Raw genomic sequence first — 27,272 nt, 5'->3', positions numbered from 1 at the left:
GATATACATGATATTAGTGTTAACTATGTCATTAGCTATGTATTGTTTTCACCACTTAGGTCAGTATATTCCTGTTCAAATCGCAATGAACTGATGACATTAAATTTTTTTGCTTATCATATATTTATTCTCAGCATCATTAGTATCAACTCCACAAAACTAAAGGTATATGATTATTTTCAGATGCAAATTTAACTTCATTCTACCTATAATGCCTAAAGTTTAAGATAAATGAGAAAAGAAAAAAAATCTACTAAATAGCAAAGATCAGTATTTTAGGACTCAGCGTATTTTCTCTATTGCAATATATCAGTTCCCAAAGACACTTGGAAAAGCTACCAAACATGACACATAAAAACAGCAATTGTCTGTTCCCTGCATTTTGTAAAAGTGTCCTTCTTAATTTGAACCATCTGCTTGGGAATGAGCTATTTACTTTTAATATCTCTGGTGCCCAAACCCGGTACTATTTTAACTCCAATTATAATAGGGAGAGAAGTCGTTTTTGATTTTCAAAACCAAATTTTACTAAAAGAAGAAACTCCAACCCTTAAGGAAGCCCAAGCAAAAACACCCTCACAGCGAATGCTTCTACCAGTAGTCTGTTTACTATGAAAAAAAAAAAAAAATGATACTAGATGCATGTTTAAATCCAATAGGGAAAATGTATATTCATAGCCATGTGATTTTTTTTATCAATGAAGTAAACAAGTGTGAAGACAAAACATTCTCTGTATTTTTAAACCATTGCCAACCATGTGTAAAGTCAGATGGAGACAGCATCAGAAAAATCTGGGGAAATGAAACTGGGGTCCAGCATCATCCCGTCATCTCGCTTAGTTGCGTGTTGAGAGAAACTATGCCATGTAATGAAAGAAAGTAGAAAGGTCATTCTCTTATGCAATAGGACTTTCAGTCTCCATGAGAAAACTTGACCCATGAAGTTCTAATGTGGATAAAATGGGGTATTTTTATGGCTCCTATTCCATTTTGTCGCGAAAACAGACTCTGCTCTGTTACCTAATAGAGAGACTCTAATATGAATGCCATTAAAGATGATTTCACCTTCAGAAATTTATTCTAGTGGCTTCCCTTGTGAAGAATTTTGCCCGTACGAAATTCTGTAAAATAGGGTACATGTCAGTGGATGGTTTTCTTTAAGGTCAATATGCGGATCTTTATTCTGGAACTGGACACATGCAAATTCGAGCATATGTGGCCTCAAAAATTTACACTGCAGTTTTTAGCATTAAATGTAAACATATAGAAAATGTGCACATAGGGTGATGCCTTCAGCCTTTAGGATTGTTAAAATTGCCACCCAGATTATAATTCTTTAAATTATATACTGTTAAATTTTCCTTATGTTCTTACAATAACCTTATTACTACCCTTTTTTTTTTTTCCTACTGAAATGGTTATATTCTGGAAACTTTTTCAAGCAGGTAAACGTTCTTGTTCAGAATAAAGAGGAACTGATTCTATCACAAAGTTGCCCAGGCTTCCAGAATCATTTCCCTTTTCTATGCAATTCAGGCTACCATAATTCTGAAATGAAAATTTGACTTCATCCTACTTTTAATATCAAAAGAAAACATATAAATAAAAATGAATAAAAATTTAAAGATGATTTGATTATCTGAGCTTATTGCTTCTCCACTGATATTTATTAGGTGTGTGTTGCTTTGAAAATTGGTTGGATGAACTTAGTGGAAGTAAATTCAAAGCAAGAAGTATGAAATGATTATAGAAAACATATGCGTTACTGTGTGGGAATGCGATAATGAATAGCACGTGATTTATGGTGGCTTTACGGACATACAACTTTCTGCTACAAAAATCATCTCCACTTTTCATCACCCAGGTGCCAAGGCCAGTGGTTTCTTACTCCTCAGAGCCGCTGACAGAGCACATCAGGTTGGTAAGAAACGGACACAGACACAACCACCGTGTCGCAAGACTGGGGAGTTGATCCAGGCCACAAATCACCTTTCCATGGAGCCAAAATTTCCCACACTTTAGCTTCTGCCAGCCCAGCGCCAAGTGGCCACTCTGGAAGTGGGCGAGTAAAGCATACCAGGATGCAAGAGGTGGCAACTACACCCAGAGAAGTCTAGAGACCTGGTCAATATTATATACACAAAACAAAGGACCCTGGATCACCATCTGTATCCTATAGTTTACTCTATGATGATACTGGAAGAGTTACCAAGAAATAATTGATTTTGGACTCAGGTGGAAATTGTCCTCTATCTATGACACAAAAAGACATTAAATCATTTCACTAAGTTACTTCAAGTGTACATGAATTTAACAACTGCTTTGGTGGCTAGTTTATATACAAAGGTAAACAAAAGGAGAGTGTTGAGGAATATTGAAAGCTATCAGGGAATTTTGATTCTTTTAACACAGAAAAATCTCTCTGCATGTCCAGATAATTATAAGGTGGCACATATCTTGTCAATATCTTTGGATGGTATCTCTTTAGGAAAACATTCACAAATATTACAGGAAATTTTTTGAAATGCTAAGATTTTGTTCTTGCAGTGTCTTAACAATACACATTTGATAATTTACAGGACATGGTTTTGTTGACCCAGATAAAAAGGTAGAATAAAACAAACTCAAAATTGTGAAAAAGATGAGCTTATTGAGGAGTGATTGCAGAGGAATTGCAATGCAGGAAATGCAAGCTTCAGGAAATGCAAGCTTCAGGCAGGTCTGATAAGGGTTTGCGATCGCTATATTTATGGGCAGGAATGTAAAAATGGGAGAGTTCAGTAAGAATCTGTTAAAATAAAAAACAAAGGGATATCAGCTTTGGACTATTCCCTGAAGAGACAAAACGGACCAGGCGCACAAGCAAAGCTTAATGCACGTCATTTGGTGAGACCCATACAACCTGGGTCGTTTTTTGTTGGTCCCTCTGGAAACTATGGGCAACATTTCCTGAAGTTGATAGGAAGCAATAACTGAGCAACTTTCTTCCATTTAAGAAATTCCAATATTTTCAGGTTTCTGTACATCAGAGGTTCATAGGAAGTTCATCTCTCAATCCTAAGTTTTGTCCTCCTGAGCATGCATGTGTGAGATTTTCCGTGCTATGGCCTCTGGTTCCATTTTAGATTGAAATTCTTTCACAATATTGTTATTCCAGACAACTCTAGACTCACCCCAACATGACCGCTAAACAAACTAATCTCGTGATTTTTAACTTGTAGCATCATGTAATAAATATCACAACCATATTGGTAAGTAGAAATTTTTTCAGATTTCTTGTTTAAAAAAAAAAAAAATCTACCCTGAAATATTTACATTGCAAAGTGATCCATGAACCATCTTTTCTCTTGCAAATTTAGGTTCTTGCATTTGTACTGGTGACCTGGAGGTAATTGATGACTCTTTCTTTGGCTTCAAATTGGATTCCAATTTGTTTCCTAGAGCAGGGATAAATTTTAAAGTGAAAAACAAGGATTGCCCACACTAACTTGAAGGACTTCAAAATAAATTGTTTTTCTCCTTTGAGTAGCAATAATATATCTGTTATGGCAGCTGCCCAGCAGCCCTGCACCACAGTGGATCCCCTCTGGCGACAGCCCTGTGGCTGCAGGGCACCAGTTCCAGTGGCTCTGCAGGGGACCAGCTCTTATTCCTCCCCCCCCCGCCCCCCCCCCCCCCCCCCCCCCCCCCCGCGAGAAACCACGTGAGCCCTCGGAGAGCTGGAGACCTCAGGTTTATTACCCGCCCAGGCTCCGGGGAGATGCTCTTATGGGCTAGTTCTTCTGGGTCCATGCTTGGCGGACCAGAGTGAGAACTGGCAGGTTTACGGAAGTGGATGTGTGTGGGGGGCGGTGAGGGGTAGTTGGCCGGGTTTTGCTTCGTCATCATGGTGGGGTCTCTCCTTTCTGCCTTTTTATCAGGACATTTTCTCCTACATTCCCCCTTTCTTGATGCTTTTCCACTTTCTTGGATCAAGCATCAATTTTTAGAGGTCAAGTTGTGTCTGATGTGTCCAGGGGGGCATACTGTGTCCTGACTAACATTTGCAACCTTATAGACACCATTCGTGTGGTTATGAAATGAGTAATCACATTAAGAATTCAGGGCCTAGACAAGAGGGCAGGGATGAGTGTAGTCAGAGGCCCAGTTAAGTGTAGGAGCCATGAAGCCCAGTTCCAGGTCTTATACCAGTAGTTTGAAGATTCGGGCAATTCTCACCTCCTCTGGGTTATGTGCTCTTTTAATTGTTGTGCCATGCCGCTGATGACTCCTGACTCGTTGGCATAAAGACAGCATTCTACCTTAAGGAATAAACAGAGGTCCCCTTTTCTGCTGTCAGTAATTCTAGTCCCCTCCTGTTTTGTAATACCACCTCCTCCAGGAGTCCAGTTGTTGTTGGGCTTTTATGGCCACTACGTTGGCCTTCCAAGAGTCTTGAGCCATTAGAGTCCGGTTAAGTACTGATCTCTGTAACAGAGGTACTCCAGCAAACCAAAATGATCCTCTAAAGACAGAATGTCCTACCCCACGGTTGTGAAGAGAGAGGCTGTTTTCCCACTAACATGCTAATTATCCCCATGGGCCAGCCTCCTTTCGGGTGTCCCCATGGCTCTGCCTGCTCCAGTTGTAGGTCTTGCAGCAGACTACGGGATTGCTGGTGGTGCTGGTGCTGGAGAGCAGGGTGTGGATGACGGCAGTGTTATTTACCTCTGTGTGTGAGGCAGATGTGGGCTCTGGAGACAAGATTAGATCTCCGGGATCAAGAGTTGGCAAATGCACAAACTTGTTTGGATCAGAAAGGTCAAGAGGTGGGGTTACTTAGACAGAAGTTGGACAGTTTGGAAAAGTGTAACTTAGCAATGACTCAGAATTATGAAGGACAACTACAAACCCTAAAAGCTCAATTTTCCAAACTAACTAATAGCTTTGAAAAGCTGAGATTACACCAGATGAAACAAAATAAATTTCGACGAAAAGAAGTATCACACCTCAGAGAAGAAATACCCTTTGAAATGAGCAATTTGAACCAGAAATTAGAGGAATTTAGAGCAAAGTCAAGAGAATGGGACAAGCAGGAGATCCTATATCAGACTCATCTGGTTTCTTTAGATGCTCAACAAAAATTGGTATCTGAGAAGTGTAATCAATTTCAGAAACAAGCACAAAGTTACCAAACTCAACTAAATGGTAAAAAAACAGGGCATAGAAGACAGCAGCTCTGAAATTCCTCAGTTGCTATGTGAACCAGATCACAGTTGTGAAACCACTGAAAGAGATGAGTTCATTATTGAAAAATTAAAATCAGCTGTGAGTGAAATAGCATTAAGCAGGAATAAGCTACAAGATGAAAATCAGAAGCTCTTACAAGAACTGAAAATGGACCAAAGACAGTCTAGTGTTCCCTCCAGCTTGATGAGGCCCTCTATGGCTGTGGCGTGATCCTTGACCTCAACATCTCGTACCCCTGTAGGGTTGTTCTCATGCAGTCATGCCCAACAATCAGTCTTGTATACCAATTTTGACATTTGAGACACTATTGAACTCCATGGGTGGGGGAGCTTGGATCTGTTTGTTGGCCATATAGGCTATTATTGGGGTGAAGAGCCCCTCATTATGTTTGTTAGCCGGTGATGAGGAGGACTCCCAGTGTACTGGAAGTCAGAAGATACGCCATACAAATAAACAACCTAGGGCCCTCTTCCCATTCCCGACTTCAAGTACAAGGCGTAGGGTGATTTCAACGGCTAACGTCCCCACCAGAACACGAGCTCAAGTTAAGTCTCACGTGGAACTCCTCAGGCTTCTACTGTGCATAGACTGACCAGCTTCCAGGGGTGGCCAGAGCAGGGCTTAGCGCTCTCTAATGATGGCAAAGGGAGTCTCTGGAACTTGACCTCGAGGGGATTCTTGAGGTGCTGTATAGCCTCCCAGGTGTCCATGTCAGCAGCGGATGCAGCCTTCTTGACTCTGGTGTGATGGAGCCATGGGATAATATCTGTAACCTTTATAGCAGTTGGGTTGCTATGCGACCCTTAATTTACAAATGTTAATCAATAGCCACACCAAAGAATGTATCAAATCTCATGTTCCTACACTACCTGAGTTAACATTCTGCTTCAATTCCACCCCGGGGTTGGAGACTCTGTGGGAAAAAGGGGCGACGACTGCTCTGACTGCTTCCTGCTGAAAAGGGGCGTCGTTAGGGAAAGCAGTTAGGTCTCCACTCATGGGAAGGTCAAGTGGGCTTTGATACATTGCTTTGGGTACCCCCTCTATCAACATTTGAAGGCTGATAGCTTTTAATCAGGATGTAATGAAGGGAGAAATACAATTAATTATACAGGGTCTGAATAAAAGGATATGGTGAAGAAATATTTTCACCAGGAGGAGGTCAGCTGGTTCCACAGGGCAGCTCCAAAAGCTGGAGCTGGATAGGACAGCTCATGAATCTACTGTTGAAGATCTAGCAGGGAATGAGACACATTCTGTGAACAATCAGGAATACAGCATTTAGATTTTATAATAGCACAGGTAACTGTGTGGTTTTTCTGATTTCTCTGGCTGGTTATGAAATATTTGTATGCCTTGGTCAGCATGTCATTGAAAGCTACCTTATGTCCTTGTGAGCAGTATGATTTATGGCACCACCTTACTTTTAAAGTTAACTTACTCAAATATATTCTAGACAGTCCCCACCACGCACAAAATTCTCTTCTCAATGTCCACTTCCCACACACCTTGTATCACTTTCTGTATCCATATTAGTCTGTCCCTTATTTTCCAACCAGAGCAATCAGCTGAAGACAGACTCTCTTTCTTTTGCCTGAATAAAATGCAGTCCAATCCCTCATTCCTTCTATATTGAAAGCACACACATTCTACTTTTCTCAAGCAACCACGGACTGTCCTTTATAATTTCTGAAAACACGTGTTTTTCTTATAGAGACCATCTCAGCGTGGCAGTGACCATATTAATTAATCATTCTGAATACCTTTAGTTTCTGTTTAGTGACTGATGTCTCAGTGTCTCATTTGACTTCTGTTAAACCTAGGTACGATAAGATAGTATACCTAATGTTGACAGCTGTAATGACATGTATGTATTAATTAGATCAGCAAACTTCAATTCTAATTTAAGATATTAATTTAATACTGAATATTTCCTAGTTTTCTTGAACCTAAAATTAATTCTGGCCAGTTAGTTACCTTCCATATTTTGAGAATTTATATATGCAAAGCCTTATTCAAGGAAATACAGAAAAGCATCTTTTAAACCTAAAGTAGTAACCCATGCTGCTGTTTCTGGAATTTGTGAAAGAAGGGAGAGTGTAGGGATTGGGCACCACTGGATGTAATGGGACCAGTGTCTCATTTATTAGATGAAGGTCTTGTACTAGGAACCGATCCCAATATAGGAGTGTTACAAGGGCTGTTACATTCAATTAATAATCTCTGTTCTCTTATGTTTCCTGTAATTGGGATAAGCCCCTGTCATGCCTCGGGTCTCAGAGGATACTGCCTTTGGCAAAGAAAGAAATTCTGAACTTTAAGACTTATTTCCACCAGTTGAGTATTCTTTGCTCTTCCTATCTTTCCTCCTATGGCCCAGAATTCTGGGTCAATATATACTTCCATCCAAGACAGGCATAAACCTTGACTAGGCTCCATTGCCATGTGCCTTTTTTTTTTCTTTTTCTTTTTCTTTTTTCTTTTTTTTTTAGGGCCATGCCCATGGCATATGGAGGTTCCCAGGCTAGGGGTTCAATCATAGCTGAAGCTGCCAGCCTACACCACAGCCACAGCCATGTGAGATCCAAGCCATGTCTGCAATCTACACCACAGCTCACCTCAGCACCGGATCCCCAACCCACTGAGCAAAGCCAGGGATTGAACCCAAAACCTCATGGTTTCTAGTTGGATTTGTTTCTGCTGCACCATGATGGGAAATCCTCCATTGACATGTGAATTGAAGCTTTAACCTCTTACAAAATATCTCTTTCTAAAAGGAGTTGGACTCTCTGGAACAATCAGAAAGGCATGAGAGAAAATGGATTCCCAGTCACAACTCAAAGGTGGTGTAAAAATTTTTGTAACTGGCTTGCCAGAAATATGAATGTGGCAGGTTCATGCGGGCAGGGCCCAGGATTGGAGAGGAGGACTGAAAAGGGGCTCCCGTATTCAGGAGGAAGTCGATAGGCTGTCTGCCTACATTTAGAGTCACCCAGGGCTCCTGAGTGGTGATAAGGACAGGAGCCATGATGGAAATGTCCCGTCAGTCTTGATCCTGGGCCTGAGGGGTCGACGCCAGAGACCTTCATCTTCAGGGGCAGTCCCCCTTCCAGTGAACTCCCCAACATGTGGGCACAGCTGAGTCTAAGGGCATTCCCATTTAAAGGATGCCTCTTTTCCACAGAGGAGACAGGCTCCAGGCATAGGTCTCTGCCCTAGTCCTTTTGCCTTGGAAGCTCCCAGGTTGACTCCCTGTAGCGCCATAACTAGAGCCTCAGCCTTTCTCTGTCTCTCCTCTTGTTCGCCTTTCACTCTTCCTGGCCCCGATTATAACATACTTGAGCTGCTATTCTGAGGAGCTGCTCCAGGTCCTGAACAGGGCCAAAAGCCAATTTTTGGAGCTTTCTCCATATATCTGGCACCAGTTGAGCTATGAATTTATCCGTAAGAATTATTCGGCCCTGCATTTTTTCTGGGTTCCTTGGTGTATGGTTTCTCAATGCCTTTCTGAGTCTTTCTAAGACAGCTGATGGACTCTCTTGTTCCCCTAGTAAACCATAGATAGTTTTTAACCGGCTTTACTCATGAGGCTTTTAATCCTTCAACTATACAAGTAATAAAATGACTTCTATGCCAATTGTGCTTATCTCCTCATCAGCAGACCAACTGGGATCACTCATAGGAACTGCCTGACACTGAGTGGGGGAATCTTGCTCTATCTCTTCTAATTTGCCTCTGGCATTTATAGCATCATTCCACCCATCTTCCCCAGCTTTGAGCAGTTTTGAAGATTTATGGGTTTTTTTTTTTCTTTTTCACTTATAGTCAATGTCTGCTTTCATAATAACATGACATCCTTCCAGGCTAACTCAAAGGACTGCAAGAGACCCTGAAAGACCTCGATATATATGGGTCATCAGCAAATTTTCCCATATCTGTTTTTATTCACCCTAAGTCCTGAAGTGAAATAGGCGTACAGACCTGTATTTGGTCCCCATGCTCCGTTTGCTGCTTCTTGTAAAGGGAGTCGAGAGGGATATAACTTTGGCACTGGAGCAGGAAGAGGAGGCGCCTTGGGCAGTGTTGGAGAAGGCTGATTCACTTCTGGAGGGTCTGATCCAGCTGGGCCAGGATGTGGTGGGCGCCTAGGTCCTGAGGGAGCTGGCATAATGTACTGAGAAAGTCTGCAAGCCTTCCTCCGTGTAGCGTCTCCCCTCACTGTAAAGATCTGACACGAGGCACCTCTGACCACTCCCCGTCTCGTCTACCAAATAGGTCTCGCCGGAGAAGAGTATTATCAGCTAGAGAGCCTTCAGACGGCCATCGCTCTCCATCTGACAGGTTATATAGTGGCCAGGCTTTTGTGCAAAAGAAAATTAAATGTTTCTTTTTCAGAGTCTCAGGGTCAAAATTTTTGCAGTTCATCAAGGCACACATCAGAGGAGTTGCTATTGAGCCATGCACCGGGCTTGAGGCGGTGGCTCCCACCCGAAAAAGAGAAACGATCAGCATCCAGCGCCTATTGTCCCTTCGTGGTTATGTGAGGGCGTCCCCTCTCGTGGAGGGAGCAGCTGGGCATTAGTGGTCAAACGTCCCATCCGACCTCAGCCTCCCTGGAATGAACCATCTTTCCCAGCGCAGCCGCTCTTCCCGCCGTTCCCTGCCCACTGCCCGTCTCTGGACAGAGGCGAAGAAAACCCAGGTGTACAGGCCCTGCCCTGGGTTTTCCGATCCTAAGAGGCTCGCTCTGACATGCCCTCTATTAATATTAGGGACGTTTCTAAGCCACGGTTAACAGGCAAATTGGATGAACCAGCCGTCGATTTCTCCAACCAGGGTGAAAGTAAACAGCAAGAAGCAAAACTGACATATGCCCAGGCTCTGAGGCCAAACACTTGGCCTAAGTTGGATGAATACGTTAGGAACGCCTTCTCCCCCCCAAGGCCTGGGACCAACTCAGGGTGGTCTTGACAGCTAGAGGTCTGGTTCCTTTGCCACCACAGCTCTATTTGAGGTAATAGCAAAGGAAATGACGAAAGATCAGGTTAGTTTACACCTTAATCTTCAGAAAATCCCTTTTTGAAGTCTTTGATCGCACAGTCTAGCACCACGGGTTTAGACTCGGGCGAACCCGCGGCGTCTTTCTGTGGATCTTGTCTGAGGCCTGATGTTATGAGACCTCTGACTTCATGGGTGGGATCCCCAGTAGCGTTGCCTTGGCCATTCCTGTAAGCAAGACAGCTGCCACTCAGCTCCCTCTGTGGCCGGGGAGAGCAGCTGCTTTGTTGCAAGTGTCGCTGGCCCCGGGTCTGGGGAAGGCCCTCTCAGACAAGTTCTACTGTTTGGACAAAGGACAGGGGGCCTCATACCCAATCCTCCCTATACCCTGAACGGAGCAGGGGGTGGCAGGCTTGTCTCCCTGACTCAGATCCTGGGCCACCGTGAACTGACAAAATGGGCAGTCCTACAGCTGGTTTAGAATAGGGGCCGGGAGTTCCTGGAGGCCCAGGGGCGAGGTCGGGTTAGACGATCTCCTCGGAGGAATTAATGGCCCAAATGGCGGGAGCACAGGGGTTAGGTCCCACCCCATGTGGCCGCCCTGAGCCGGTGTCGCCGACGAAACAAGGGAGGGTGCCCCCTTCTCAGAAGGTGGCCATTCAGATGTCCGCCTGGCCGCCCCCCTCTCCGGGGTTTAGGTGCCTCTCAGCCCCTGGCTGGTTCGTATCAGCCCCGAACTCGGATTGGACTCGCAGGGAGGGAAGAGAACCGCCAGCCTCCGCTTCAGCCAGGAGCCGTATGAGGTCACCGCGGAAGTGCAGGGTAGGACCCACTGGGACTCCGCAGCCCCTAAGACGTGGAGCCACACACTCGACCCTGATGCGCAAGCGAATCAGGCCGCCCATCCGCCCTCGCACACGCTCCGAGGTCACCGCGCGCCTCCCGCTCCCTGGGAGCCCCTCGCCAGGAGCCGCGCAAGCACCACCTTCAATGGGCTACACCTGCGCTTGCTCCACCCGAGCAAGCGGCTCCTCCGCTTCCCGTCTGGAGCTCGGGGACTGCTGCTCGTCAGGCACAGCTGCCCACGGGAGCGGCTCCCTCGGCGGTGATCGGTGCCCTCTTCTGCCCGCCGGGGCAGGACCTGACTGGGGTTGGCCCCGGGCCTTACCTTGTCCGGCCGCCTTCCTGGCGAGGTGGCCCCTCGCGCCACTGAGTCCGGTCGGGGTTCAGTCACCGGGCGTCAGGAATGCCGCTCACGAAGGAGGACCCCGAACACCGTCGCTCACGAAGGAGGACCCCGAACACCGTCACTCGGTTCGAGGCTCCCCGGGCCCCGGGGCGGCCGTGCCTCCGCTGCGGTGGCTCAAGGGGCTGCAACGGTTGGAATCTCGCGGGGCCTCCAGACATGTTAGGGCAGCCGCCCAGCAGCCCTGCGCCGCAGCGGGTCCCCTCCGGCGACGGCCCTGTGCCCGCAGGGGACCCGCTCTTTTCCCCGCGAGAAACCACGCGAGCCCCGGGAGAGCTGGAGACGCGGGCTCATCGCCCGCCGGCTCCGGGGAGTCGCTCTCCCGAGTCTGAGCCCAAGGAGGGGCCTCGACGGCGCCTGTGGGCTAGTTCTTCCGGGTCGTGCTTGGCGGACCGGAGTGAGAACTGGCAGGTGTACGGAGGCGGATGGGGGGGGCGGGGTAGTGGGCGGGGTTTTTCTCCGTCATCACGGCGGGGTCTCTCCTTTCTGCCTTTTTATCAGGACATTTTCTCCTACTCATCCAGCAGAGCCATTAATTATTTTTAGCAACATGTTTTCCAGTGAAAATGCTAGTCATTTTATAGTTGCTTCCCAGCAGAGTTTTTGCCAAAACATTAAAAGTCAATTAGTTTCTACTAAAAAGTGATCATGAAATAGTCTACGTTCAGAATCAAGTCATTGGCACCTTGGCTCAAACACCTAAAATTGAAGTATTTTCCAAGTAGTGTTTTCTCAATATTTTTGTCTGAGTTTGAATTTTTAATTAAAGGGGAAAATATTTCCATTATATTTATATTACTTCAATGATTTGGATATTTATATTATTCCAATAATTATATTTCCAAGCCTCAATGTCCATACTTACCTCAGGCCTAGTAAGAAGAGTGTCTCATAGGCTGTGTCTTCTGTAAGTTAAGAGAATTCCAAGGCCTGCTCAAGCCTTCTTATTCTATATAGGTATTAACATACATATTAATAATATACAGGTCAGGAAATGGCCGTCTCTAAATTCAGGGATGTTTCCTTTTGGAATTGGATTTCACTTTCAACTGCAAAGTTATCTAGCCTGGTAGCACATGAAAAGAAATATATTTTTCATCTAATAGAAAAGGGGGAAATATAGCCCTCTATATACTATATATTTCTTTGAAGTGTGACTAAATTCTAGTGCAGTTTTTTTTTTGTTTTGTTTTGTCTTTTTTAGGGCCAAGCCCATGGCATATGGAGCTTCCCAGGCTAGGGGTCCAATTGGAGCTGTAGCCACCAGCCTATACCACAGCCACAGCAATGCGGGATCTGAGCTGCGTCTGTGACCTACATACACCACAGCTCAGGGCAACCCTGAATCCTTAATCCACTGAGCAAGGCCAGAGATCGAACCTGCAACCTCATGGTTTCTAGTCAGATTCGTTAACCACTGAGCCACGATGGGAAATCCTAGCGCAGTCTCTTAGATTTCTGCTATTACTTATGCTTAGGAAAACACATTATTTTGTCCCTATTAAAATGTTTTTAGATAGAAGCAATAAAGTAAAATTCTATTATACACAACATAGGCTTATTTATAAGCCACATAACTGGTTTTTAAGAACTGTTTCCTGTAATCTTAGATCGATCTAACATAATTAAAGTTGACCTGTCCCTCCAAATAAGACTGGAGCTCAGTCCTATAAAAAGATCAGAGACGATCAAAATGAAGTAAAAGTTGTCTAATGCTCCACAGAATAAGCACGGTCTGTGTTAAAAATTTCCCAACAGGTACTTATTAATTTGTTTAGTTTTCCCTAAATCTGTCCTTCAGATTATAGTCCTTGGAACGTGACATCACCCTTATCTTGGGTTTATTCAGATGGAGAACTGCTGATTTATATATCACGTCTCAGCCAGGGTCCATTCTGGGGAAGGAAAACATACAGTATTTGGACAGTTAAATGTGGAAAGTTAAATGTGGAGAAATATTAGCTGTAGCAGAGCTTTGGAACAATGAGAGATTGGATGGTAATAAGCAAAGAGAATTTGAAAAGATGGCAGCCGCAGCAGATGTAACGAGCAGACACTATTTCGGGGCCTTAGCCCTCTCTCATTAGAGCATTCCACCAAGAGACGCCAGGACTGAAATCCAGACTTTGAGGACGGTACTCTGTGGCTCTGCAAAGAAGTCACTGTGGTCCCCCCTGGCTGGAGATCTCCGGGGTCCTCAAGGGGAAAGGTCTCAGTGGAGGCATTTGACCAAGCAACCCTCTGAGGGTGTTGAGGGGAGCGCCTGGCCCTGGGTGTGTTGGCCACCATGTGTTCTCTGAAGAAGCCACTGAGGCTGCAGGAGGCCGGGACCGTGGGTGCTGCCCATGCTGCACAATCAGTCCGTTGGAAGAATAGAGCAGGTTTTCCTTGGTCATTTTGTCTGTTTCTCAATATCCAGAGCAAGCTCCAGAGGAGGCAAAAAGAGAACTCGGGGCACCCAGCACCATGCTGCTCTTCAAGCCCCGGTTCCCAGGTCCATCTTCCTCCTTCCCTTCACCTTTCAGTCTTTTCATGCTGCTTCGACAGGTCATATCTGTTCCTCAGCCAGACTTAGATCGACTCGCCCTACGCTCGGCACAGCCAACCACTGACACCAGGCTGTAGTGATGGAAGGGGTATCAATCACGGCAAAGTGCCAGCAGGGACAGCAGGGCAACTGAAGCTTGAAAGACCTAGATGCAGTGGCTTTCCAGGAAGGGTGTTTAAAGGCAAGGTGAGGGAGGGGAATCCTGTGATCAGCTCACGCACATCTTTTTCACTGGGGGGTGGTGAGCGAATAGAATGGTATTTCAGCAGTCCGTTATTAGTTTTCTGGCTCCAGTGAGTCTGGGGTCTGTGTCCTAGTGATCAGCAGGCAGTAACTGCAAAGCAACTCAAGGATGTAGCTCAGAATAGTGTCTACAACCCTTGAGGAGAAAGTCTTCGACTCTGTTTTATGGCTAAACTATTATTGTTTTGTCTTGCTTGACTGCTTTCCTGGGACAAGGGGAGCGGGGTAAGGGTGTCTATGCTTGGGGAAGGCCTCACAGGGTCCTGATCCATTTCATTTTAGAGGGTTTTTTGTTTTTTAGGTTTTTTTGCTGTACTTAGCCAAAGAAGAGGGAGAAATGCTTCTACTCCATTTTCTTGAGAACAAAAGTCTATCTTTGCATTTAAAATGATTTTTCTTTTCTCTAACCATTGCCTTCTGGCCTTTAGTGTGTTGAGACATTAGTCTCTGTTTTGTTCAAAAAAGTTCTCTTCTGACACCAACATTGGTCTCTTCTTTCCTTTTATTCTCTCTTGCTTCCTTTCCCTCTACTTTACCCCATGCCCTTTGTTCACTTCCCCTTCCTTCCCTTTTCCATCTTTCCTTCCTGCTTTCCTTCCTGCCTGCCCGTTTCCTGCCACCTTGTCATCCAGAAGGTATTATGTTGAGAAGTAATTCAACAGCAGCTTGTTTATGGCTATCTTTTCCTATGAGATCATTTTCATGATTACACTGGTTTTGAAATAGTCAATTGACAAGTGGATTGTGTAGTTGCAAAATATAATTTGTCTAAACAACCAGAGTTTTGGAAAAAATACATCAAGAGTTTTCATCATCAGAAATAATTTTATTATTTATTTTAAAGCAATTCAATAGAACTGGTAGCAAAATGGTACAGAGACAATAAACAGAACCAAACCCTATAGGGTTACAAGAACTATTGTTAACTTCATATTTTATTTCCATGTGCAAGTATATTAAAAAGGCAACTTTGTTAAAAGGCTTTTATAAGTATGTTTTTATTCTTTAAATAACAGAAAGACTAATAAATGATCATTATTACAGCAAGCTGATATGAATTGTGTCAAGTATTAAATTTGGGCTAACATTCATAATCAAAAATAATTATTGTAAAATTTATGAAACAAAATTTTTAGTTTCATAGTAAATATAGTCAGTCCTAGCTTAAAATCCTAGTCTTGACAACGGTCATAATGCAAAAATACTCAATTAGAGATCTTGAGGGGAAACAGAAGATTCATAAATTCTTACATTTATCCCTAAACATAACTGTAGTGGAGGAAATAAATGGTAACTCAAGGAAACATTTGACTGGAATATGAGCAAATATGCAACAAGTTCATTAAATTTATTATTGTTCTCCATTACATATATTAAATTCTGCCTTTAGCTTGAATAATTTACATGTGAATATGTTTGTCAGATATACTTCACCTGTGTTTTGTAACATACACACTTACATATGCACACAATCTTTGTCTTCAGGTAAGCTTCTGATTTTAAGTAATTCGTTACATATTCTACTTCCTTGTCTGGCTAAAAAAAAATTAACTATAGGTGCTCCTTGTTTTAGAAGAAATTCTTAGCGTTCTTGTTATTCTAAAATGAGAGTAACGTAAAACACTAAACAAAAACAGCAACGACAAATAGGCATTTCATATTTTCAAAGCCAAATTACACAATGGCTATAGTTTATAATTTCCCATTTTACGTTTTATATTTTTATTTCCATAGATTTATTTGGGGAATATTAGGTGGTATTTTTTTTAATTATTCTATTTTTCTTTCAATTTATCTGCTTCTTTGTGAAAAGAGAGCATAAATGGTCTCTTTCTAATCTTATCTATCCTATTATCCGTTGAATTAAAAATCAATGTGAAGTTCAGAAATAAAAAAAATACAAAATTAGAGGAAAACATCTTTTTAAATTTCTCAATATCTCTTTTATGAGAGTAACAACACACATTTCAACTACCTGGCAAAGTGTGATCTGTGCTTTTCTGCTTGTTTCTGAAGGGGAGGAATGCAATACAGGTAAAAGCATTAGTGTCATCAAAGGTTGGCTTTTCTCTATTCTTGTCAAATTCTGTAGGCTTTACAGTAAATGTAAATGGCAAAAACTACCTATTTTCATTTTATACTTTTCCCTCATAGTGTTACAACATAGTTCCTATAATTTTCCAAAATTAGATCAAAACTTTTAATATACCGATTTTTGGTATGTGATTATTTCCATATCAAGTGCATAAAGAAGGAGGACTAATAATGTTTTGAAATGTCTTCTATAAAAAAGTAGAATTTTGTTTCTTTTAATATCATCTTTTTAATGAAATACACTATGTAGACATACAAAAATGCTAAAGCTCAAGAGTCTAATGGAATCGTGACTATTTCAGTGAACGTTTCAATTCTTGGATTACATTTAAGCTGACAAATGCGGTGAAGTACTTTATGTTAGGCATTCTCGCAGGAGAATAAGACATACATCTTCTTTAGTACACCTTTCTTGGCATACAGTGTATGTCACATCTAAAGTTGGGAAAAGTTCATGTATTTGATTTTTCTTTTGTGTTTGTTTTGGTTTACTCAGAGTAATAAAACACTCCATGAGCAGCTCAAATTCTAAAATAATATATCATATGAGAAAGCAAGAAAAAGGTGAAAATGACTTAAAGATGTCTATTCTAAAGCAAACTATGATTCTTACATAAAAGTCCAGCACACAACTTTTTTGTTAATCTCTGTGTAGAGAGGACTAAGCATTTATGATTAGCTCATTTTAAAAAATGGCAAATTTAAAGAATATATTACGACACATTTAATTTTAAGAGGAGTAACATCTTCTACTTCCTTTGTGATGCACCAAATATAGTTGGGTTTCTAGTTTCCTTTCAGTAAAACCTTCAAACTGTTAAAAAACTGGCTTCGTATGGTTTGCATTACTGTTAAACAATTCAGCATTAGGTTTAAATGTTTATGTCTTAATTTACGTTTTCAGAAGCATTCCATTGAGGTCTCTCAGATATTAATAGGAAGAGTACCAAGAAGCAGTACTTTAAATTTCAAAATAATCTATACTTCTAGGAGAACAGAATTTTTTTTAAATGTGAAAGAACGGGATATGTTCCAATCTAGTTTATTTTCATGCCAGCAACACTTTTGTTTTTCTAGGATTTAGGGTTGTTTCAAGCAAGATCCTTGTAGGAAAAAATAAGTCTCATTTTCTTTTTATCAAAGCTGAGTTTCCTCCCGAGAGTCTTGGCCAGTGGTGTTGCAGATGCTGTTTTTTCGACTGGGTTCATTGTTTGGTAGGTAGGCCAAGGGATCAGGTCGTATTAAGTATCTAATAAAAGAAAAACAAAGCAAATAGCTGTGATTGCAAATGAAGGCAAAACTACTTTACACTGACACTTTGGATTGTTACTGCAAATTTATTTGTTTAGCTTAAGGTTATCGAACTTGTCTCTATATAATGTTGGCAGAAGGACTTGCTGTTTATTTGGTCTTAAATTTTTCAGGGCCTGTATTATTTCTGTACCTAAGAAGATTAGGAAGATGAATGTAAATAAATGAAGATCAGTGTCTTTCAGTTATGCTCTTCTTCACCACCTTAATCTTATCAAAAGTTTGTTCGTAGTATTTGGTTGATTTATTCTTCTTTACTTTGGCCATTTTTCTATCCAGGTGACCTAAATCTTAGCCATGATTTTTCTATTGCTTAACTGCTCTTACTCTTAGTTTTATTATTCATAAACAAATTTGAGCTGTGTTAGTTCTATAGTCTTTTTAATTTAAATATTCTACAATTCTGTGAAATTAATTCTTTCATAAATGCTATGGAGAACATCATGCATAGCTCATTTTAATTCTTAGGAAATGTATTCATCTAAAATTCAGGTTATGCTATAGTAAGCAACTGGACAGAAAAAAAAATTCTTCATCCATTCTATTAGGAAATAGGAAAATATTCATCTGCCAAACTCAGCATTGCAAAAATGTCAGAATTTGCTTCAAGAGAGATGTTTTACTTCAGACTGTCACATGACATGAGCTTTTGTTTCTTGAGCACGTCTAGGTACCATATTTAGACCTGGGACTACAAACAGTCACAAAGTCTGACCCTTGCAGAGGGTTAGCAGTGTGCAATCCGTGAAGCAGATTTAGAGATGAAAAAGAAATCCCAGCCATCCCAGAGAGACAAAAAGAATCGCAGAGGAGGAGGGAATGGTTTATGGAGGAGTTTGGGTTGATAGCTCCCTAAGCTTAAGTGGAGAGGAACAGAGAGCAGAGGGAGCACAGAAAGGGGTGCTTCTGACATGTTTAAGAGATGAGTTTGACTTCAGAGGACCAGTGAGACCCGGACATGATGGTGGATAAATTCTGGAGGAAACATAGAAAGCAGCCTAGGGAGGACTTTAAGTTTCAGGAGCGTCCATTTCTGTTCCCAGGGCAGTGGGAAGCCACTGAGGGTTTGGAAGGCAGAGAGAAGGAAAGTAAATACATGGAATGCAGCATTCTAAAAAGTCTCGTCCAGGTGCAAAGGCAATTAGTTCTTCATAGTTTTATAATAATGTGAGGAGCTACAAAAAAAAAAAATGGAGAAACTAATTTAAAGTGGGAAGTCTAATGAAGATTTGTACTTCTCTCAAAACCAAAGGAAAAATATTCATTAAATACGACCCTTAATGAAAATGAGAAGAGCAATTTAAAGCACTACAGTCTATTTTCTTCGATCAAATAAAAGTTGAGATTAGCATCCTCGGATCTATTAACTGGATTTTGTTATCCATGCACCTGCTTTATAATTACTTGGAATGCCGGTAGCATCGGGGATCAATGACGGGAACTAATAGTGAACATTAAGTTTTCAACACTGTATCATCTGGTGATTTATTGTTCTTTGAATCAAATTAATGTTGCTCCTTCATTTAAAATGAACTTTGGAAAGCCATTTTTTTTAGAAAAATATAAAAGATATGAGTATAATCCATTATCCCTAGATTCACTGATGGAGCTACAAAAGTTCTTTTCCCTATGACAACCACTCTCAAACCTGCGAGTCTCATAAAATGAATTTCTAAAAATGTATTTTTTACACTGCTTGTCATGGTAGGCATTTTTTCTTGCTTCAGTTATATTAAAATTTAATTATGTCAATGCTGAAAATACACAGCATTGCAAAAAAAAAAGTTTTTTTTAATTGCAGTCAAGTATATGCTTTAGCTTAAAACTAAAAAAAATGGTATCTAAAAGGTAGAAAATGTCATGCTTACTTTACTTGTATATGTCATCCTATACATATTTTATTTTTAAGTTTAAAAGTATGGGGCATTGTTTTGAGTCATAAAATCTATTTGATGGAAGGGTATGTTTAGAGACTCAGAAGGTTAACAGTATCTTCCTATTCCATCAAAAATAATCATGGAACATAATTACATTCAGCTAAGAAATTTACAATTTGTTATGAGATACAAAGAAGCTAAGCATGACTTTAAAAACATATACAGTTAACATTGTTATAATTAATTTGAAAAAGAGCCACTCTGAAGCTGGGACTACAAGGGCAGTTGGTGAATTAATAATTAATTTATGGGTTGAAAGAAGAAAGAAATGTATAAATATGGATACAAGAAAAACAGTTTGGAGTATTAGAACAATATACTAAGTGAAGCCTCCAGAATAGGCAGTTGGAAGTCAGGTGTACCATAAATAGGATATTTTCGCTCACTTAAATGTTCCATAAATTCAGCATCACCAGTGCATATAAGTTGGACGGCTGCCTTAAAAACTCCAGCAGCTGGAATTACCATTCTTCTGATTCCAAGTTCCATTACTCTAACCAGTGTCATCAGACGGCAGAATAAAGCCTGAGTATACTTGTAGGTTGAATCCCGGGTGCCTTCTAAAAATCTCTGCACACTGCTTTTGTATCCAAGCTACTCCTGGTGATGTATTTTCCTAAGAGGTTTTTGAAGCACATTCGTTTTTTTGCCCTAAAAGTGAGCATTACTCAGCAGTCCAACAGTCATTCGTGGAGTTTTTCTTCTTTATGTATCTCTTCTTCCAAAAAAAAAAAAAAAAAAAAAAACCCATTCTCTTTTTAGCTTTATTCATTTTAGAAGATGAAAAATAACTATTTCTGGACTTCCCGTTGTGGTGCAGTGGTTAATGAATCCGACTAGGAACGATGAGGCTGGGGGTTAGATCTCTGGCCTTGCTCAGTGGGTTAAGGATCCGGCATTGCCATGTGCTGTGGTGTAGGTTGCAGACTTGGCTGGGATCCTGTGTTGCTGTGTCTCTGGCGTAGACTGGTGGCTACAGCTCTGATTCGACCCCTAGCCTGGAAACCTCCATATGCCGTGGGAGCAGCCCAAAGAAATGGCAAAAATAAAAATTAAAAAAAAAAAGAAAGAAAAATAACTATTTCTCCATAACCCTAGCTTTGTTTCAAAGCACAGTACTCAATATGCTTTCTCGACACTTCCACTTGCCATGGTGAACGATGGCTCTAAACTCCAGCTCATCATCTCTCTTTTCTCCACACCCACTGATTTCTGCTTGGTTGGAAAAGTGCGTTCCTATTCTGACTTGTTTCAGGAACCAGCATTAATTTTTCTTGCAGCCACTTAGGTTTGAAATTTCTTTCTTTTTTTTTTTTTTTTTGGTCTTTTTAGGGCCTCACCAAAGCGTATGGAAGTCCCCAGGCTAGGGGTCGAATCAGCTGCAGCTGCCGGCCTACACCACAGCCACAGCAACTCAGGATCCGAGCCGTGTCTTCCACCTACACCACAGCTCACTGCAACAACACTGCATCTCTGAGTGAGACCAGGGATCAAATCTACAATCTCATGAATACTTGCTGGGTTTGTTACCTCTGAGCCACAACAGAAACTCCCTAGATTTGAAATCTTTTTTTTTTTTTTTGGTCTTTTATCTTTTTAGGGCCTCACCCACGGCATATGGAGGTTCCCAGGCTAGGGGTCGAATCCGAGCTGTTGCTGCTGGTCTACACCAGAGCCACGGCAATGCCAGATCCAAGCCACATCTGCCACCTAAACTACAGCTCACGGCAATGCCAGATCCTTAACCCACTGAGTGAGGCCAGGGATCGAACCTGCAACCTCATGGTTCCTAGCTGGATTCGTTCACCACTGAGCCACGACGGGAACTCCTAGATTTGAAATCTTAAAGCCACATGAAGACCCCACCTTTTTCAGTTTCCAGACAAATGGGGAATAGATTTAGCTACACAGGCCCCTGACTTCATAATCCACTATCCAGATATTATGACAGCTTCTTATCTCCCTCACACCCGCATAACAGCTTTTTAAAGAGATTTTCCTTATTTTCAGGCCTACTTCAACCCAAATCTATCATGCCAATCAATTCTGTTGTTTCTTGGATATTTCTTTAAAAAAAAAAATTACCTTTCCAACCCCAGCCAAACAAAGCCTCCACAAAACTGGCAACAGGTTTCTAATGGCTGGTATTTTCCTAGTTTTGGTTTTAAACCACTTGCATGGATGCATTTTATGTTCTGCAACACAGACTGTTCTGACGCTTCCTAGTCGATGACCTCATTTCCAAGTTATAGAAACAAACACATACAGTGGACCTAACCAAGACTTTTGAATCTTTGGCCTTTTTTTTTTTAATGTCATCAATACAATATAGTGTTAACTGTCTATTGTAAGCCTTGGTCCAGCTTCAGCTTCAGACCCTGAACCTCAAGGTCAGATTCTTATTAGAATTTCTCTCCTAGGCTCATACCAACAACTGTCAAAATGCCTTTTCTAAAATCTTGCTACTACCTTATTCATATACCCAAGTGCAGCCCATTGCCTATAAGGTTGAAAAATAAATTCCTTATTTTTTCTTTTCAGGTCCTTCCAAAGTCAGGTTTAATGTTTCCAATATCATGTTTAACTAATTAACAAGAGAAATGCTAACAGTACAAGCTTTTACTCTGGTCAAATAGAGCTCTGCAGTATCGCCAGCTGACTCACATTACATAATCCCAGGCAGTGTGTTTCTAAGCCATCTCCCCGTTCTGGAAAAGCCCATCTACCCTGAGAGTCTAGCTCACCTCCCTCCCCTGTGATCACTGTAGCTCACAAGAATGTCTTCCTTCCTGAAGTTAGGAAAGTGCTGTCTCACTTACTTGATGCTTAAGTCATGTGACAAAGTCATATTATATACTGCTATTAAATTTTTACGCTTAAATTGTAGTTTTGTTAATTAGAATATAAGCATTATGAAATCAGGGAAAATGCCTTATTCACCTCTATAGTTCGCACCTTTTTTTTTTCTTTTTGGCCACACCTGCAGCATGCAGAAGTTCCCAGGCTGGGGTTGAATCCGGGCCATAGCACTGCCCCGGCTGCTGCGGTGACAATGCCAGATCCTTAACTCCTTGCACCACAGGAGAACTCCTAGATCACACTTTTTGTTGTTGTTGTTGTTGGCTTTTCAGGGCTACACCTGCAGCACATGGAAGTTCCCAGGCTAGGAGTCGAGTTGAAGCTACAGCTGCCAGACTCCACCCCAGCCACAGCAACTTGGAGTCCGAGTCGCGTCTGCGACCTACACCACAGCTCATGGCAATGCCAGATCCTTAACCCACTGAATAGGTCCAGGGATCGAACCTGCATCCTCACGGATCCTAGTCAGGTTCGTGAACAGCTGAGCCATGAAGGGAACTCCCGAGATCACATTTTTAAAGCAATACCATAATGCATAGGTTTTGATGAATCAAATTACTACCATAGATCTTCTCAAAAAGGTTTGACCCATTTCACTTTAGCTTTTAGACTCTCTAAGGTGTTTAGAACCAGCTAGTGCGAAATACTTTAGGTTTTCGCTTGAGCCCTTCTCTCTGTCTCCGCGTATTTTCTACGAATTGTCCCAGTGTGTGTGTGGCTCCCGGAACACCACATCCATGCCGCCTTTTCCTCCTGCCATTCGCCTCTGTAGTCCTACAGTGTCTGCGTATAGTATTACAGCAACACATAAAACACATCTGCTACTGAACACAAAAATCAGACCTCGACTCTTTGAGCATCTATGTCACAAATAAAATAAGGGGCTATCCTGGTGGAAATAAAAATACAACAGTAAATAAAGTAGTGGTTTTCTAAAACTACCCGCCTTACGTGAGCTCGGAGGCCAACTTACACGACGTCGTTCAGCTCCAGCCTGGTATCTGGAGACGGGTTAATCAGGATATAGGAGAGGGTACTTTGATGATCGTTCATTTCATCTAGAAGATAAATAAATGCCAAATTTGTTAGACGACTTCCAGAAAATTACAGCCATTACTCTAGTGCATCTTATCTTCAAACCATACAGCTGTCAACCACAGCTTGCTGTGGTTTCGCCTGCAGCCTGACTGCGTACGTAATTGGACTAGTTTCAAATTACTGCCCCTGGAAATATCTGACAGGTACTCATTTTTTTGTTCCAAGAGATGTTAAAAATAAAGTCTGTAATTCTGTTCAGAGCAACCACATTTATAATCTACCCTGTTAGCTTTTATAGTGTTGAAAGAATAAACTTTTATTTGATTTATTATTAGTTATAAAAAAGTTAATAGTTACAAAAAATGGTTCATAGTTATAAAAAAAATTGAGGTTATAGATGGCCATCCCAAACAGGAACATTCGGGAGCTCCCATTGTGGTGCAGCTGAAACAAATCCGACTAGTATTCCTAAGGATGCAGGTTCGATCCCTGGCCTCGCCCAATGGGTCGGGGATCCTTTGTTGCCATGAGCTGCGGTGTGGGTCACAGATGCAGCTGGGATCCTGAGTTGCTGTGGCTGTAGCGGAGGCTCCAATTCCACCCGTAGCCTGGGAACTTTCATATTCTGTGGGTGCAGCCATAAAAAGAAAAAAAAAAAAAAAACCTCAAAAAACAAAAAAACCCACCCAAACAGGAACACTCATATGAGAAACTCTGTAAAAAGTCATTGCATTTAAAAAACATAGGAGAACTGTATCTAAGAAGCGCGGAGGCCCTGAATGCATTTGACTTCGATCTATGATTCATCGAATACAAGACATGCTCGTGTTCTTGCAAAATGCAAAGAATTCTGCGGAACAGAATTTGATGGTAAGTTTCAAGGGAAGTGCACCACGGACTCATTTGTCTTCCCTCTAAAACAAAACTATTTAAAAACTAAAAACCTGAGCCCTCTTAATGGTGTCAGTTCACTCTGAAACGCTGACAGACTTCACGTTTGGAGAGCTGACCTGGCGTACAGGACACCACGATGCAAAGGACAACTGCTTTGGGATTGAGGGGTTTTTCACGCTGCCAAGGCTGTGAGAATGTGTAAATTATAAAGCCATGTGGACACATGCTGGATAAATATTAATCCTCCTACGAGTTAAGTTTTTAGGCTGGGAGGACACTGTTGCAAAGCCCATTTCAGTTGCAGACAAGTTGGTTTCCTAAAAGTAGCACCAAATTTCGCAGTTTGATCCACAATCTAAGAATACATTTCATTCCAACAGAGATACATCAATACTCAAATAACTGCATAAAACTAAAGATCTAAGAGGCCAAAGTAGGGGACCCTGATAATTTCCTAACTGGAAAATATATATTACATTCACAAAGTAACATCTGCTATGTTCCTCTAACAAGAAACCTGCCACGTGACTCCGAAAGGCCGTATTTTCAGTTATGATATTTCAAGTTGAGATGCAGATGTGCCTTATCTTACAAGGCAGATAAACTGCAGTATAATTCAATCCACCACAAATTTGCTGGTAAAACTCTTACCATCTTAAGATCATCGGATAAATATTCAAATAGAGGACTTCATTTGGTTGCACATCTCCAGAGCAGACACAAGGAACTGAATACTGCCGTGGGGATAAGGTTGCTGGGCAAAACAGAATTTCCTGTGACATTTGAATTTCAGATAAAAAACTAACAATTTTTTAAAACATATGTCTGTACCAACTATTGGATGTAACACACTTATACTAAGAATCATTTGTTGTTTATCTGAAATTCAGATTTAACTGGGAGTCATCTATTTTTATTTGCTAGATCTGCCAATCCCAGCTAGTGGAGTAGACGGCTAACTCAATCAGCTGGAACTTGGGAAGGGAGAAAGGCAGGGAGGGAGAGATGGAGAAGGTTTTAAAATGGGAGAACCCATGGCATATGCTGAGGAAAAGGCAAGTAAAAAGGAAGAAATTGGTGTTGTACCAATTGCAGAGTGAGGACATATGTTTATGGTTAATTATTAAATAGGTAATGATTAAGTATTAATAATGACTCTTTAGATTGTGTTCTTCAGGTTTTTTTGATTTTCTATTATTTGACATATACTTTTTTTCCCCTTTAAACAATATAAAAATAGCTTTTCCATCGTATCATTTATAAATCAGCACTATTCTCCAAGTCTGATGACTTGAAATAAGTCTCATGCAAATACTTAGTTGAAAATTTAAATTCAAAGGAGGACAGAGAAAGAGATCCAGGAAAGGATACTGCTCCAGACAGAGCAAGGAAAGTAAGATTCTTTTATATTTGATAGTGTTTTCTGCAAATGGGTTAAGAAGAAATGTGAGGTAATAATGTAAAGATATGGAATGTAGTTGGTTCGATAAAGGAAGGAAACGAGACAAAAAGAGGACAAAAGGGTGTGTGTGCATTTGTGTTAGTGCTCGAAAAATGGGCAGAAGACCCAAAAAGACATTTCTCCAAAGAAGACATACGCAAGAAACGCTCAGCGTCACCAATTATTAGAGCAAAGCAAATCAAAACTACTGTGAGGAACCGACCACCTCGTACCAGTCAGAACGGCCATCTCAATAAGTCTACAAATAGCAAATGCTGGAGAGGGTGTGGAGAAAAGGGACTCCTTCTACACTGTTGGTAGGAAGGTAAATTACAGCCAATACGGAAAACAGTACAGATGTCCCTCAGAAAACTAAATATATAACTACCATACGATGCAGCAATCCCACTCGTAGGCATATACTAGGACAAAAGCACAATTCACCAAGACCTATGCGCCCTGTATTCACAGCAGCATTATTCACAATACCCAAGACACGGAAGTAAAAGTCCATCCACAGGTGCATGGATTAAAAAGATGTAGTACATAAATAACAGCGGAAAACCACACAGCCATAAAAAAAGAACAAAATAATGCTCTTTGCAGCGACATGTATACACCCAGAGATTCTCATAGTCAGTGAAGTAAGTCAGAAAGAGAAAGACAAATACCATATGATATCACTTATATGTGGAATCCAAAATATGTCACAAAAGAACCCATCCACCAAACAGAAAAAAATACTCGCACACATAGAGAACAGACTTGTGTTGCCAAGGGGCAGCGGGGAGGGAGAGGGATAGACTGGGACTTTGGAGTGAGTAGATGCAAACTATTACATTCAGAAAGGATAAGTGGTGAGGCCCCAGGGCACAGCACAGGGCACTGTTTCCGGTCTCCTGGGATAGACCATGATCGAAGATAACATAAGAAAGGAATGTATACATATGTATGACCGGGTCACTTTTCTGTACAGCAGACATTGACACAACACTGTGAATAAACTATAATAAAAATTTTCAGAAAATAAAAAAGGTGAATTTGTAAATGATTGAATAAGCCTGGAAACAACTGGGGGTGGCAGGAGAACCATCCGAGAGGTTTGAAACAATCAGCTTGCCTTGAGAGTTGCAGGATTGCATTTACATGGACTCTAAGTGTGTTTTTGCACAGTCATGAATAATCACAGCTTGAAAAGTTGATTAAATCCTACGATGACCTGACTATAGCATCTGAGGCTTTTGTTAAGAAAAGAATGTAAATGAAAATATCCCTTTCACCTGTTGACAAACGAAGACAATTTCATTCCTTAGAACTGAACCATCAGATAGCATGACTTTTCTAATCCTGGAACACTCAGGGTCATGTGCTGACTGGGAAGATGGATGCGAAAACTCAGCCTATTTCTCTTAATTCACTTGTAAATGAAGGAAT

At 41.5% G+C, this 27,272-nt stretch overlaps 2 protein-coding genes across 3 annotated transcripts in view; one reads left to right on the top strand and one right to left on the bottom strand.

Moving 5' to 3' along the window:
* Window positions 1-4,724: 4,724 nt before the first annotated feature.
* On the top strand, window positions 4,725-9,378 carry LOC125113011 (deuterosome assembly protein 1-like). Its single transcript, XM_047755447.1, is given in 3 exon segments — window positions 4,725-5,189; window positions 5,191-5,397; window positions 9,253-9,378. Coding segments are annotated over 3 exon segments (798 nt in total).
* Window positions 9,379-15,127: 5,749 nt separating this feature from the next.
* KCNT2 (potassium sodium-activated channel subfamily T member 2) overlaps window positions 15,128-27,272 on the bottom strand; it is a 344,132-nt gene continuing 331,987 nt past the window's right edge. For both annotated transcript variants that reach the window (XM_047755168.1, XM_047755167.1), the window contains 2 exons: window positions 23,439-23,523; window positions 15,128-17,607 (listed from right to left, as the gene is read on the bottom strand). In XM_047755168.1, coding sequence (XP_047611124.1) covers window positions 17,496-17,607; window positions 23,439-23,523 — 197 coding nt within the window. In that variant the 3' untranslated portion in view covers window positions 15,128-17,495. The remainder of the gene's footprint in view (window positions 17,608-23,438; window positions 23,524-27,272) is intronic.

The sequence above is a fragment of the Phacochoerus africanus genome, chromosome 12 (genome assembly GCF_016906955.1).
Source record: "Phacochoerus africanus isolate WHEZ1 chromosome 12, ROS_Pafr_v1, whole genome shotgun sequence".
Classification (NCBI taxonomy): domain Eukaryota; kingdom Metazoa; phylum Chordata; class Mammalia; order Artiodactyla; family Suidae; genus Phacochoerus; species Phacochoerus africanus.
The sequence above is the reverse complement of the archived record's forward strand: the minus strand, read 5'-3'. Positions and strand labels throughout refer to the sequence as shown.